At 30.8% G+C, this 12,331-nt stretch overlaps 1 protein-coding gene across 1 annotated transcript; it reads left to right on the top strand.

Annotated features, from left to right (window-relative positions):
- The first annotated feature begins 7,255 nt into the window (after window positions 1-7,255).
- LOC144561875 (ER membrane protein complex subunit 8/9 homolog) lies at window positions 7,256-8,906 on the top strand. The gene is made up of 5 exons (XM_078310972.1): window positions 7,256-7,453; window positions 7,587-7,736; window positions 7,832-7,891; window positions 8,463-8,632; window positions 8,714-8,906. The coding sequence occupies exons 1-5, from the start codon at window positions 7,256-7,258 to the stop codon at window positions 8,742-8,744; spliced, it is 609 nt and encodes a 202-aa protein (XP_078167098.1). The 3' UTR covers window positions 8,745-8,906.
- Window positions 8,907-12,331: the final 3,425 nt, after the last annotated feature.

The raw sequence follows: 12,331 nt of genomic DNA, 5'->3' as shown, positions 1-12,331 counted from the left end.
TTGAGGTTTGGAATTCAAGCGATGCGATCTCGTGCTCAAGTTTTGATTTTGGTTTTGGTTATAATCTCAATTAATTTACTTTCTTTTTGATATCTTGGTTTCGATCACTGCTATCTTGGTTTCGAGCACTCCTACGAGAAAGGAGAGGGGTTTATGACTTTATGCTCTTGCGCTTGGGGAATGAGCGGTGCAATTTTTCAAATTAAAAACAATGATTTCATTTTATTTTTTTTATGGTGACATTACTATTTTAAGAACTAAATGCGTAACTAAAAAAACTTTATATTTTATATCAAATGTATTGTTAAGATTTATTTTTCATATTAAATTAGAAAAAAATTAAAATTAAAACCTCTTCAGTAATGTCAAAAAGAAGATTATCTTATTTCATATATTATATTTTTACCCTCTTTTTCTTAAAACAATGCACAGAGAATATCAGTAAAAATGTTTCAGCAAAATTAATTTAATGTATTATTTCATTAAAGTTACTTATTAAATATTGTTCAATTCATTTAATTTATGTCTTTTTTATTAATAAAAAAATAACAAATTTGTTCTCAATTTTTCAAAATTTTAAAAATATGTCCTAACTGTTTCACTATGGGGCGGTCCACTTCCATACGCGACCGTTCCACGATGGAGCGGTTGACTATAATTTTAAAATAAGAGAATATTTTATTTTATTTTTTGAAGGTATTTTTAAAAAAAATCAGCAATTTATGCAAGCATGACTTGACTTAAACAATTCAACTCTAAAAATAACAATGTCACTGTAAAAAAAAAAACAATAACATAACTCATTCTTGCATTCCCTTTTAATAGTATTTAATAATTTTCTTTACACATGTAATACAAGTTTTTATTGAATTTTTACCATAATTGGAAAAATTATATAGAAGAGTAAATTCAATAGGAAGAAAGAAATTTTCTCCATGCGCTCACTAATTTAATAATTACACTCGAGATAGCACTGAAATTATAAATGCGCTCCGAATACGAAAAAAATGCAAAATGGATGTCACAAAGGACCCACCTGTCAGTGGGCGGTGTAGAGGTAAACGAGAACTTCAATTTTGTGTTGGTTTAAACATTGTTTGTAGAGTTTAATGGGTCCCAGTTTGCTGCAAACGGTCGGATTCAATGAATACTTTGCATGAACCCGGCATACATTCATTACCCACAAGCCAAAAGCCAAAAGCCTTGCATATATTCGCGCTCAAGATTTTTGAAAAATAACAAGGGATCAGAGAATATGTCTAAAAGCAGGAAATTTATTCTTTTTCCGTAGAAATCAAAGGTTTGGATACGTCAAAGCAAAGGTGATTAATAATTTAGATATTAATTTTGGATATTTAAAATATATGTCTAAAAGATATGAATAAAACCATTAATGACTTTGTTTATTTCTAAAGAAAAAAAACGAGTTCAATTTTTATTCTATTTTCTTCTTTCACTACAAATATTAAATGTTCAACATTAATACAACAAATTACTGGTAAAAATAAAGCTAGTAAATATAAAAAAAATTGTGTGAGTATGTCAAGTTTAAAATAATAAAATCAAAGATACTATAAAATTAAATATATATTCAAGTTTTTTGAATAGGGTTAGAAACAAGTTCTGGCTATTCATTGAAAAATGAGAACAATTATTCAATTACACAACAAAAAATATTGTTTTGGCTAGAGTTGTGTCATGTTGTTTTGCAAGTAAAAAATGTGTTCAAATTTTATGTTAAATTTTGATTTTTAAAATTCAAAAGGTCATCCGAGGTACTCAACACAATTTGTATTTTGAAATCTTGTTAGACACAAAAATTATATTATTTTTAGATTTCTTGTACTTTTTTTTTCCTTATCTAAAATAATAGCAATTTCCTCTCAGAGATATTTTACTATTTTTTAAACAAGAGTAATTTTCTTCTTATTTAAAAAATAGTAAAATATCTAAGAAAATATAAATTTAGTTTACAACAAGATTTGAATATAATGATAACTTTAAGCTGTCATGAGCCATTTGAATTTTGAAAATATTAATCATGTTTGTAACCGCAGACCAAGTCTACACATGATTTATCACGAAGAACAACATAATATAACAGGATAAGAGCTGTAATGGTGAGATCTTGTTTTTAATGTAATAGATTAAGAGAGAAGGAATAGAAAAGGAGAAAAAGTCAAAATCACTGACAGGGAATCCAAGGAACACTAAAAGATTTTTTTTAAAAGTAGAAATAAATAAATTTATTTAAACGAAATAAGCATCTAATGCGCTAAATTTTCGAAAAAATAATTTCACTGTAGAACTATTACAGTGGAGGGCGGAACACATTTTTTTTTTTTAGTGTTATATAAATTATTTTGGTAGAGAAAATATGTTAATTTAGTACATTCCATTTATCTTTATTGGCTCATATATTTTCAATTATACTTATGTTTTGTATTTTCTTTCTCCTTCACTTCATATTTCTTAATTTCTTAATTCTTTCTCTGGTGCACACACAATTTCATTATAAAAGGAGGAATTCACGTATACTTCTCAAAAATTTCAAAATTACGTATTTCCTCCTCTTAACTTTTAAATTACGTATTCCTCCATCTAAATTTCAAAAAATCACAAATTTATCAATTTTATTGTCTTTATATTAAAACTTATTTTAAATTTATAAAATACTCATTTAACCCTTTATTAAAAACATGAAACGTCCATCAAACTCAAATTTGAACCAGAAGGGTTCCTATACCGTCTGATCTGCGCGCATCGCATTAAGATCTATGTGCATAACTTCAGTATATGTGCATGTTTTTTTTGGCAATTTTCTTAAATTTATTAGACCTCTTGTGTGAAATTTATTAAATCCAAAATAATTGTTCTAAGTCACGACTAAGTAATTTATTGGTAAGATTGAATGATTCTCAGTTTCTCACACAAAATATATTTTTCGTGTCATTTGTGCCTAGTTATGGTATCTAATTGATGATCATGCACATATTAAGTATGATATTCAATGTCTCTATCTCTCTCTCTATATATATATCTCTATTCTTATATTATGCACGTAGTTGTCATGATCCGTCATTAATGGTTGAGATTGAAAGATTAATTTTCGAATTGAATATCAGCTCTCCAATCATATAATCTGTCTTCTTTTGATTAAATACATATATTTTATATGTAGAAGTCCAAATTTAGTTAAAAACATACTCGCCACACAAACTGCTACATGATTTGTCACAATCATAATTAAATGAAATCCTAGCAATCTGTTACCTTATTTCTCCTTACAACTATATTTGATTCTTGCAATTAAATTATTTTTTTATTTCTATGTTTCCTCTGTTTCATTTCTCCTCTTCCTCTATAGTTTCTACAATTAAAATGGAAACAATTATATCTTTCCGAATTTTATTTAGGGCTACTGTATCTTTGCGAATATATGAATAGCAAATCTTGTGTATTTTCAATCTGGAGAGAAAATGAAGAATATTTAGAACTTTTGTGTAGAGTAATTTCCATCAAGAATATATACGTAGAGAAATCCTTATTTGAATCATTTAATCATATTTTTCTCATTTTTGCTTCTTTACATATCATTTCTTCTCTAAATCGTTTAATAACATGTCTTATTTGTGGAGAAAATTAAATATTAAATCACAATGATACTTCAAAAAAAAATTATGTTATATTTGATTCCTTTTTTCATTTGTTGTTTTTTTATTATTATTTATTATTTGAATTTATGTTTTTTTTTCATTTGTGTCTTTTATTTTCATTTAAATATATTTTTTCTTAATTTTGTCTGAATGTCAAACAGAGAGGTCTCTTTATATTTTATTCAATCTTATAATATATTCTCGCTGCAACGCATGGATATGATACTAATATATATATATATATATATATAGAGTATGGCTAACGCGCTTCCTCTAGCATATGGACCGAAATGCTTCCGGTGGAAATTTGAAATTTCAAAATTCAAAAAGTCGATCTGAACCGTTCATCTCCTTCTCCATATTAATATCTGCTTGGAGACCAAATTTTACATTTTTCTGAAATTTTTTACTATTTATTAAGCCACATTGAAAATCGCTGATCCAACGGTGGCTTAACAAAACAGTAAAACCATTGGATCAGCGATTTTCAAAGTGGCTTAATAAATAGTAAAAAATTTCAGAAAAATGTAAAATTTGGTCTCCAAGCAGATATTAATATGGAGAAGAAGATGAACGGTTCAGATCGACTTTTTGGATTTTGAAATTTCAAATTTCCACCGGAAGCATTTCGGCCCATATGCTAGAGGAAGCGCGTTAGCCGTACTCTATATATATATATATATATATATATATATATATATATATGCATGCACACAACAAAGTTAAGACTCTCTACCTTCCTTCATTAGATTTTTTTCGTTATAATTTAGCATAGGATAATTTATGAATGAACTATCCAATTAAAAAATTGTAAGCAATCCTAACATAAAACTAGGAAATAGTTTTTGGATCAAATCCTAAAAAAAGAAAAATAAAAAATGGGATAAAAAAATATGATGACAAAAATGATCAAAATAGAAAGAAAAGTAATAGAAAAGTCAATCTATTGACAAAGGCCTTCCCGCAACCGAGAGCAGTTAACTCAAACTTTAAGTGTGGATCAGAATCTGGCCAATCCAACTCCAACTAAAAATTTGAGTTTTATGAATTCCATTTGGTCTATATATAATCTGTTCACGTAATTAATATATATTATATATATATAATATCACAGTTTGGCAGGTCAGTTACCTGATGCATGCATGTTTCCTTTAATTTAGTAGAAAGATAAGGATAATTAATGCACATTGGATTACACAGATTAAAAACAGAAGATACAATTAGTACAAGATATATAACAAGAAGATATCGATTTTGTCTTTTTCAAACATAGAGCTATATATAGACATGCTGATTTGACGAAAATGTTGTATATTGGGCAGTACAGATAAAATAACAAAAGATCTTCAAAAATATAATGAGAGCAAATTATCCAATAAAATTGGTCCTTCTCACCGGCCCTTATCTAAAACAATATATAGTAAAATATCAAAGAAAATATTAAATTTAGTTTATAATTAACATATATAATTTGAATATATTGTTCGAATTACGCACTCATGGGCCATTTGAATTTTGAAAATTTAAATTTAAATGAAATATGTCGACACATTTACTTTGCAATGCAACATATATATCATGAATTTCCTTTAACTGTAGTGTAGTGTAGACCGAGTGTAAAATAGGGAATCCTCATCCAAGAAACACTAGATCAACAAGGCATATTAATTATTAATTGGGCTAATTTTATACTGTGGTAAAATACAGGCCTTAATGGGCCTAGTATTTTTACTGCACTGCATATAACAAGTAATTAAGTTTGTTAATGCTTGTGCTTATAAAATAGTGCCACCTCCATTTTACTAATTAATTAGTATATAACAATGGATTTAATTAGTTTAGGGTTGAGGGGTCTGGCTAAGAATCATGAATATATATTGTTTCTTCTGAATGCATGGTATGAGATCGACTTCTGACATGCATGATGCATGCCTTTCGCATCTTTCGCAGGGACTGGCTTAATCCTAATCTCCAAGTAATGCTGCATATTTTTTAGCCATTTGACAATTAGTAGGTGATTCAAGAAAGAACGATATTGTTTATCCTGTCAGTTCATGTTAATTGGAAATTACTTGTGCAAATTAATTTATATCATCTTATTTATTCAATTATACCAGATTTGCGGCAATATATATATATAAATTTTTTTTTTTGAAAAGTAGTGGAGAATTCCACCGATTTCATATAGAAACCAAAAATACCTGATATGGTAATGGTACCTAAAATAGGTACCTGTTGAATTTTAGAGACGGAGAGTATGAAATTTAAAAGATAAAATATATTGAAAAGTTATATTTTTCTTATTACAAGATTTTCTATTTATAACTCCAAGGCTTAAAACTAGCTGTTGGTCTATTTTCTATTTTAGTAATGACGGTGCACGCTACCGTTATCTATCTATATTTGTAAATAACTAAATTTCTATTTCTATATTAACTAAATAATGAGGTCTATATTTTAACATTCCTCCTCAAACTAGGAATGTATATATCATACAATCCTAGATTGCTAGTAATTTTCTCAAATGGATTCAGGTCCAAGCCTTTGATGAAGATATTCGCAAATTGATCTTCACTTTTAATATATGGTGTTTCTATTTTCTTTGCTTGTACTTTCTCTCTAATGAAGTGGAAATCTACTTCTACATATTTTGTTTGCTCATGAAACACGGGATTTGATGCTATGTGTTTTGCCGAGTTATTATTGCAAAACATTTTTATAGGTCCTTGAGTTTTAAACTCATGTTCAATAAGAGTTGCTTAATCCAAGTTAATTCACTTGCGGTTGATGCCATGACACGATACTCCACTTCGGCACTTGAACGTGGCACAACATTTTGTTTTTTGTTTTTTCATGTGACTAAATTTACGTCTACAAATGTACAAAAGCCGGTTGTTAATTTTCTATCGAAACTTCTGGCCCAATTTGCATCGGAATAACCACATATGTTGTTAGAATTATTATTTTTCATCAAAATGCTCTTTCTAGAATTTCCTTTTAAATATCTCAAAATTCTATTTATAGCTTCTAAATGTGGTGTACTAGATGAGTGCATGAACTTATTAATTTGACTTACGGAAAAAGATATATCCGGACGGGTAATCATTAGGTAGATCAATTTTCCTACAAGTCTTTGAAATTAATTCATGTATTTTATAGGTTCACCATCTTGACTATTTAATTTACACTTGTTATCAATTGAGGTAGAGGCCGGTTTGCATCCTAGTTTACCCATTTTTTTAATTGAGGGGTATAAAAGAAATTAACCGAAATATAGAAAGAGAAATAAAAAAGTCACATTCACATATATAGAGAAATATAGAATTGAGGGGTATAAAAGAAATTAACCGAAATAAATTTAGTATAGTCCTAAATATAGGTTATTAATTAATTGCTCTATTTATTATTGACTAAAAAGTGATACCAGTTTTCTAAAAACAAATGCTATTATTGATCGAGGTAACTATATATATATACACACAGAAAGAGAGAGAGAGAGAGATATAGGCTGATAGCTAGCCATCTTTAATTTATATTCAATCTATCGTTTGAAGATCGAGGCAAATTAAAAGCAAAACCCAAGGGTTTAATAGAGAGAGATGGGATGTACGTACGAGCTATCCCAAACAGCTTACATAAAGATAGTTTTACACGCATTAAAGAATCCTTCGTCGGCCGTCAATGGCATCCTCCTTGGCCGTCCCCGCACCTATTATATCATGGAAATCTTAGATGCCATGCCCGTCTCCCACTCCGCATCCAATTTCTACTCTCCCTTTCAGATCGCTCTTTATCAGGTTCAAATACAATTTCTCTTATATATAATTAATTATCTCACTTAATTAATTTGCATGTGTACGTACGGTGTACGTACCTACGTCGATCGATATCTGTGTAAATTATTTATTTCTGTTAAAATTAATTGTACAGACAGAGGAGCAGTGTTATCACCCACGTCAGCTGAATGTGGTGGGGTACTACCATGCAAATGAGACGTATGATGACTGCAAGCTGGGACCCGCTGCTTGCAAACATGTGGACCAAATGTTTCGCCACTCTTGGTTATCTGCAGTGCTGCTAGTATATATATATATGCCCACCTTAATGTCATCCTTTTTTCTTTTTTTTTTAATTATCATAAAATCCTGATCATTTACTTATTTTTTCTGTGACAGTTGGATCACAAGAAGCTCCATCATTTAATTAAGGAAAATGATGGTGATCCTGCTGTTATGGTAACCACACTTTTTATTAATTGCACCTATTTTTATCTATATATTTAAAGCCTATCCTGATGGGAAGGAATTTATATTGACAACTCAACATACCAACAAAATGTTTGTTTATCAAATCATAATAAAACTCTGATTGGAGGTAATATGTTCTCCATAGTTTAGATAGGTTGTGTATCAAATTAACTTGGTGCAATTTGAGAATGGTTTGGTCATTTATCAACTGTCAATGCTACAACTGAACTCTTTCCAAATTTCTTGATGAATGACCTGTCTTTCAAATTATACCAAATTTGAGACAAACACTATCTAAACTATAAAGGACATATTTATTTGCAATTCTAATTTATTTTTATTTTTATTTTGATCACCATTTGGTCAGTTGTCAAAAAACCTATCTCTATCATGATATAAAGACTTCCTATCTATGTTACCAGATGCACATATATATGTGTTTTATAACAACACAAACCTGGCTAGTTGTACATATGTGTTTTATAACAGCACAAACCTGTTAATTTAACTGATTCTTGAGTTAAAAAATGCTCATCCTCAAATTTAAAACCAATTGCAGCTTTTCACATGTGGTATATCTAGAACACCTTGTCTCCAGGCTGGGCCTGAGGCTAAAGATGAGTTAGTTCTAAAAGAGCCATCAGCACATGCTTTACTGGCTGATTATATTGCATCAAAAAAGTGGCTAGAAATAGTTGATTTTGAAGACCACCTCAATGACATAACCAAGTAAGAATCATGAATATATATATATTGTTGCTTCTGAATGGTAGGAGACTATATTCTGATTGTTTTTTGCATCATTCGCAGGGACTGGTTTAATCCTAATCTCTTCAAGTAGAAGTACTGCTGCATATTTTTGAGCCATTTGACAATTAGTAGGTGATTCAAGAAATAACGATGTTGTTTATCCTGTCAATTCATGTTAATTGATAATTACTTGTGCAAATGAATTTATATCATCTTATTTATTCAATTATACCAGATTCGCAGCAATAATTAAGCCTAATGATTTTTTTTCTTATTATATATGTTATTTGTTAAAAAATCTTACTTGTGCTTCCTTGATCAGCACTTTTTTCTTTTTTTTTTTAAATTATTCAAATAGAAAATAGAGCTTCATCAAACTTATTTGATGGGAGTACAACATAATTCCATAATTTAGCAACGAGTATTCTATGTACTCTTGCAGCTTTTGTTTTCGGACGATGTCTTGACAAGCAAAACTTCTCTACCAGTACCATTTATTGATCCATGTCAGCTAGGGTATGGTAAATGACCTATCCTTGGTTCAGATAAGGCAATACCAGGACTGTTTCAGCTCAAGAAACAAGTTTGACCAAATCAAACCTCTACTGATACCAAAAATGCATAAAATAACCCATTTTGACAGATCAGTCAGTGCAGACTTATCTGAATACCAAACCAAAATCTGTTTAAACAGTTAAATAAAGCACAGAAAAACAAATGGTTTAGAGTCAAAATTTTCATCATTTGAGTTTTTCTACTATTTTCTAGGCAATTTCAAAGTTCGACTTCTGAAAATATGAAAATACTGTGCAAATGACAGTTCTGTCCCTATCCCTTCTTACCTTCTTCTTTCTTGTTAGACCATATCAGACCTATTTTAAGTTAATTTTGTTGTTCTTTATTCCTTGAAATAGTTGAACTTCCGCAATGTACTAAACTCATTGTTCCTGAATTGACCTTTAAAACATTTCTTCATTAATATCATAATATTATTTTCCTCAAAAAATATCATAATATCATCAGAACTTTTTTTGATGGTAAATGCACCATTTTCTCCGGTGAGATGGCACTAATAGTTTAGTTTCCTTTTCTTGAACTTAAATTCCAGATGAGTTCTGAAATTTAGAATCATGGATCATTTGGAGGCAATGGATGATTTTGTTCCTTTGGCAACTGGAAGGTACTCTTTCTGGGAACTGGAAGCTCAAATTTTTTTATTTTTTTTAAATCTATTGCTCAAGTCAAGTTGGACAAATGGAGAATATATAGATATCCTTATCTACAAAGTCAATATATTTATTTTGAAACCTTATTCTTGCTTGGAATTTATGGATGAATTGTACTAAATCTGATCCTATGTTTTTTCATATTACATAATGTGCCAAGTTATGGGTATTTAGGTCAATTCTCACTTGAGTTTATCCTTCTTTAATGGTTCAGTGTAACGGAACTTATCAATGTTTTTTTTTGCAGAACTCAAATTGTAAGGCTTAGGAGGCAGTTGGAGAACTCAAATTATTTTTGGTTTTTTTGGTTTTGGATTTGATATGGATTTGTCAAGTATATGTTCTATGAGATGGTAATGATACTGATTATTGGGTTCATTAGTGGGAATATTTTGACAATATCTTTTACAACTCAAATAGTAATTGAGATCAATCTCTGTCAATGTTAATTCCATAACTTTTTTTGATGTTTTGGTATCTGTGACTACATTTTTATTTTTATTTTTGATTAGTTTGTTATTAATTTGTGATTTGTGTGTTTTAATTGCATATTTGATGAAATTTTCATTTAAGATATAACACAATGAAAGAATTAAATTTGATGATATTTTGATGAAAAAATGAACCTAAGAAATGAACCGTTTAGTACTTTGATGAAAAAATAAATGAAGTCAAATTCTACCACTTTGACTGAAGAAATTAACCGTATTAGTACTTTGATGAAAAAAAAGTAAATTTGATCGGACATAAATTTGATCGGACATAAACCGGTTGATGAAACAGACAGTCCTTTATGAAACGGTTATGGTTCTGACAATTTGAGTTTAATTTCGGTTTGGACATGGGCCGGGCTTGTCCTCCTCCCATTCAGTTTGGACTGGTCTCGATTATATTGTCCAACAAGGTGAACAGGTTATAGTTCGAGCACAAAAATGACCCATTAGCAGCCCTATGTCTTGTACTAACACTTGTAGATACTGAAAAAATAAAAAGGCAAATGCTTCTATGGAAACCTTTTAACGCCAACCGTTCAATTTTTTCAAATCCAACAGTCCACTGTATTAAGAAGGAAACTCCCTCCATGGCATGCTCCGCCAGACCGCCAATCACATCCACTGTAATAAGTAGGCTAGCTAGGATGGTAAAGGATTTTCGAAAGAAAGAAATGAAATTTGATATCTCCAGTAGGGTCTAGAATCCTATTAGATGGTCAAATGACATCCTTTTTGTGAAGAATTGATTTGCTAAAGAAAGATCATTGTATTGATTGTAATCGTATCTTGTACAGTACAGTACATGGTTATATAGAGAATCAGAAGTATTAACTATAGTTCTAACTGTACGTCTACTAATTACTGTTACATTAAATGCTAACAGCCTAGTCTCTAACTAACTTCCAGCTTAGTCTTCTGTCGCCTAACTCCAATATATCTCTGTATTGGACATATCCAGTGTGTCATGTTAATAGCCCCCCTCAAGCTGGAGGGGCAGAGAGCACCTTCAGCTTGGATTTTAAAAACTGGAAACGTGGAGTTGGCAGAGGTTTAGTAAGCAAGTCTGCTAGCTGGTCATTGGAGCATAAAAACCACACACTTAGTTCCTTTAAAGCAATTTGTTCGCAAACGAAATGAGAGTCGATTTCCACATGTTTCGTGCTAGCATGAAACATGGGATTCGATGCCAAAAAGGTTGCTCCGATATTATTGCACCAAAGGGTTGGAGTAGAATCAATTGGGCTATTAAGCTCATGAAGAAGGTAATGAAGGCACAATAATTCAGCACGTGTTAGACAAGCTTCTATATTCCACTTTGGTGCTTGAACGAGAAACTATAGGTTGTTTCTTAGCGCTCCAAGAGATCAATTTCGAGCCAAGAATGATAAAAAATCCCTGTTTTCGAATGCTTATCGTTGGCAGATCCGGCCCAATTCGCATCACTATATGCGTGAAGAGACAAAGAAGGGCTAGAGGAGAATACTGATTAACCCAGCAGTAATGGTGCCATGTAGATAACGTAGAATGCGCTTCACAGCCAACCAATGTGCAAGGGCAGATTGAGGCAAACTGCGAAACTTTGTTAACGAAAAAAGATATATCAGATCTAGTAAGGGTTGCGTATTAATTGGAGAGGACCAAAGACACTTCAATAAAGTTGAGGATCTTCAAATTTCGGGTCATCGATCATGAATAGAAAGAGAAGAACCTGTGGCCATAGGAGTAGTGCAAGGTTTATTGTTGGGGGAATTAGTCTAGTTTGGTAGGTGAGCGAAAGTAGTACGTCCACCTCCCCAATTGTGATTCCAGATCAGTTGTATTTGTGGCCCGTTACCTGGAGTATGTGGCAAAATTAATTGCATTATATTTTTGAGGGCTGAGTTGAAGATGGATGAGATTGGCAATCCGTCGGGTCCTATGCTTAATTGCTGTATTGGTTTCCATAGCTTGTCGGGTGG

The sequence above is a fragment of the Carex rostrata genome, chromosome 11 (genome assembly GCF_964058835.1).
Source record: "Carex rostrata chromosome 11, lpCarRost1.2, whole genome shotgun sequence".
Taxonomy (NCBI): domain Eukaryota; kingdom Viridiplantae; phylum Streptophyta; class Magnoliopsida; order Poales; family Cyperaceae; genus Carex; species Carex rostrata.
The sequence above is the reverse complement of the archived record's forward strand: the minus strand, read 5'-3'. Positions and strand labels throughout refer to the sequence as shown.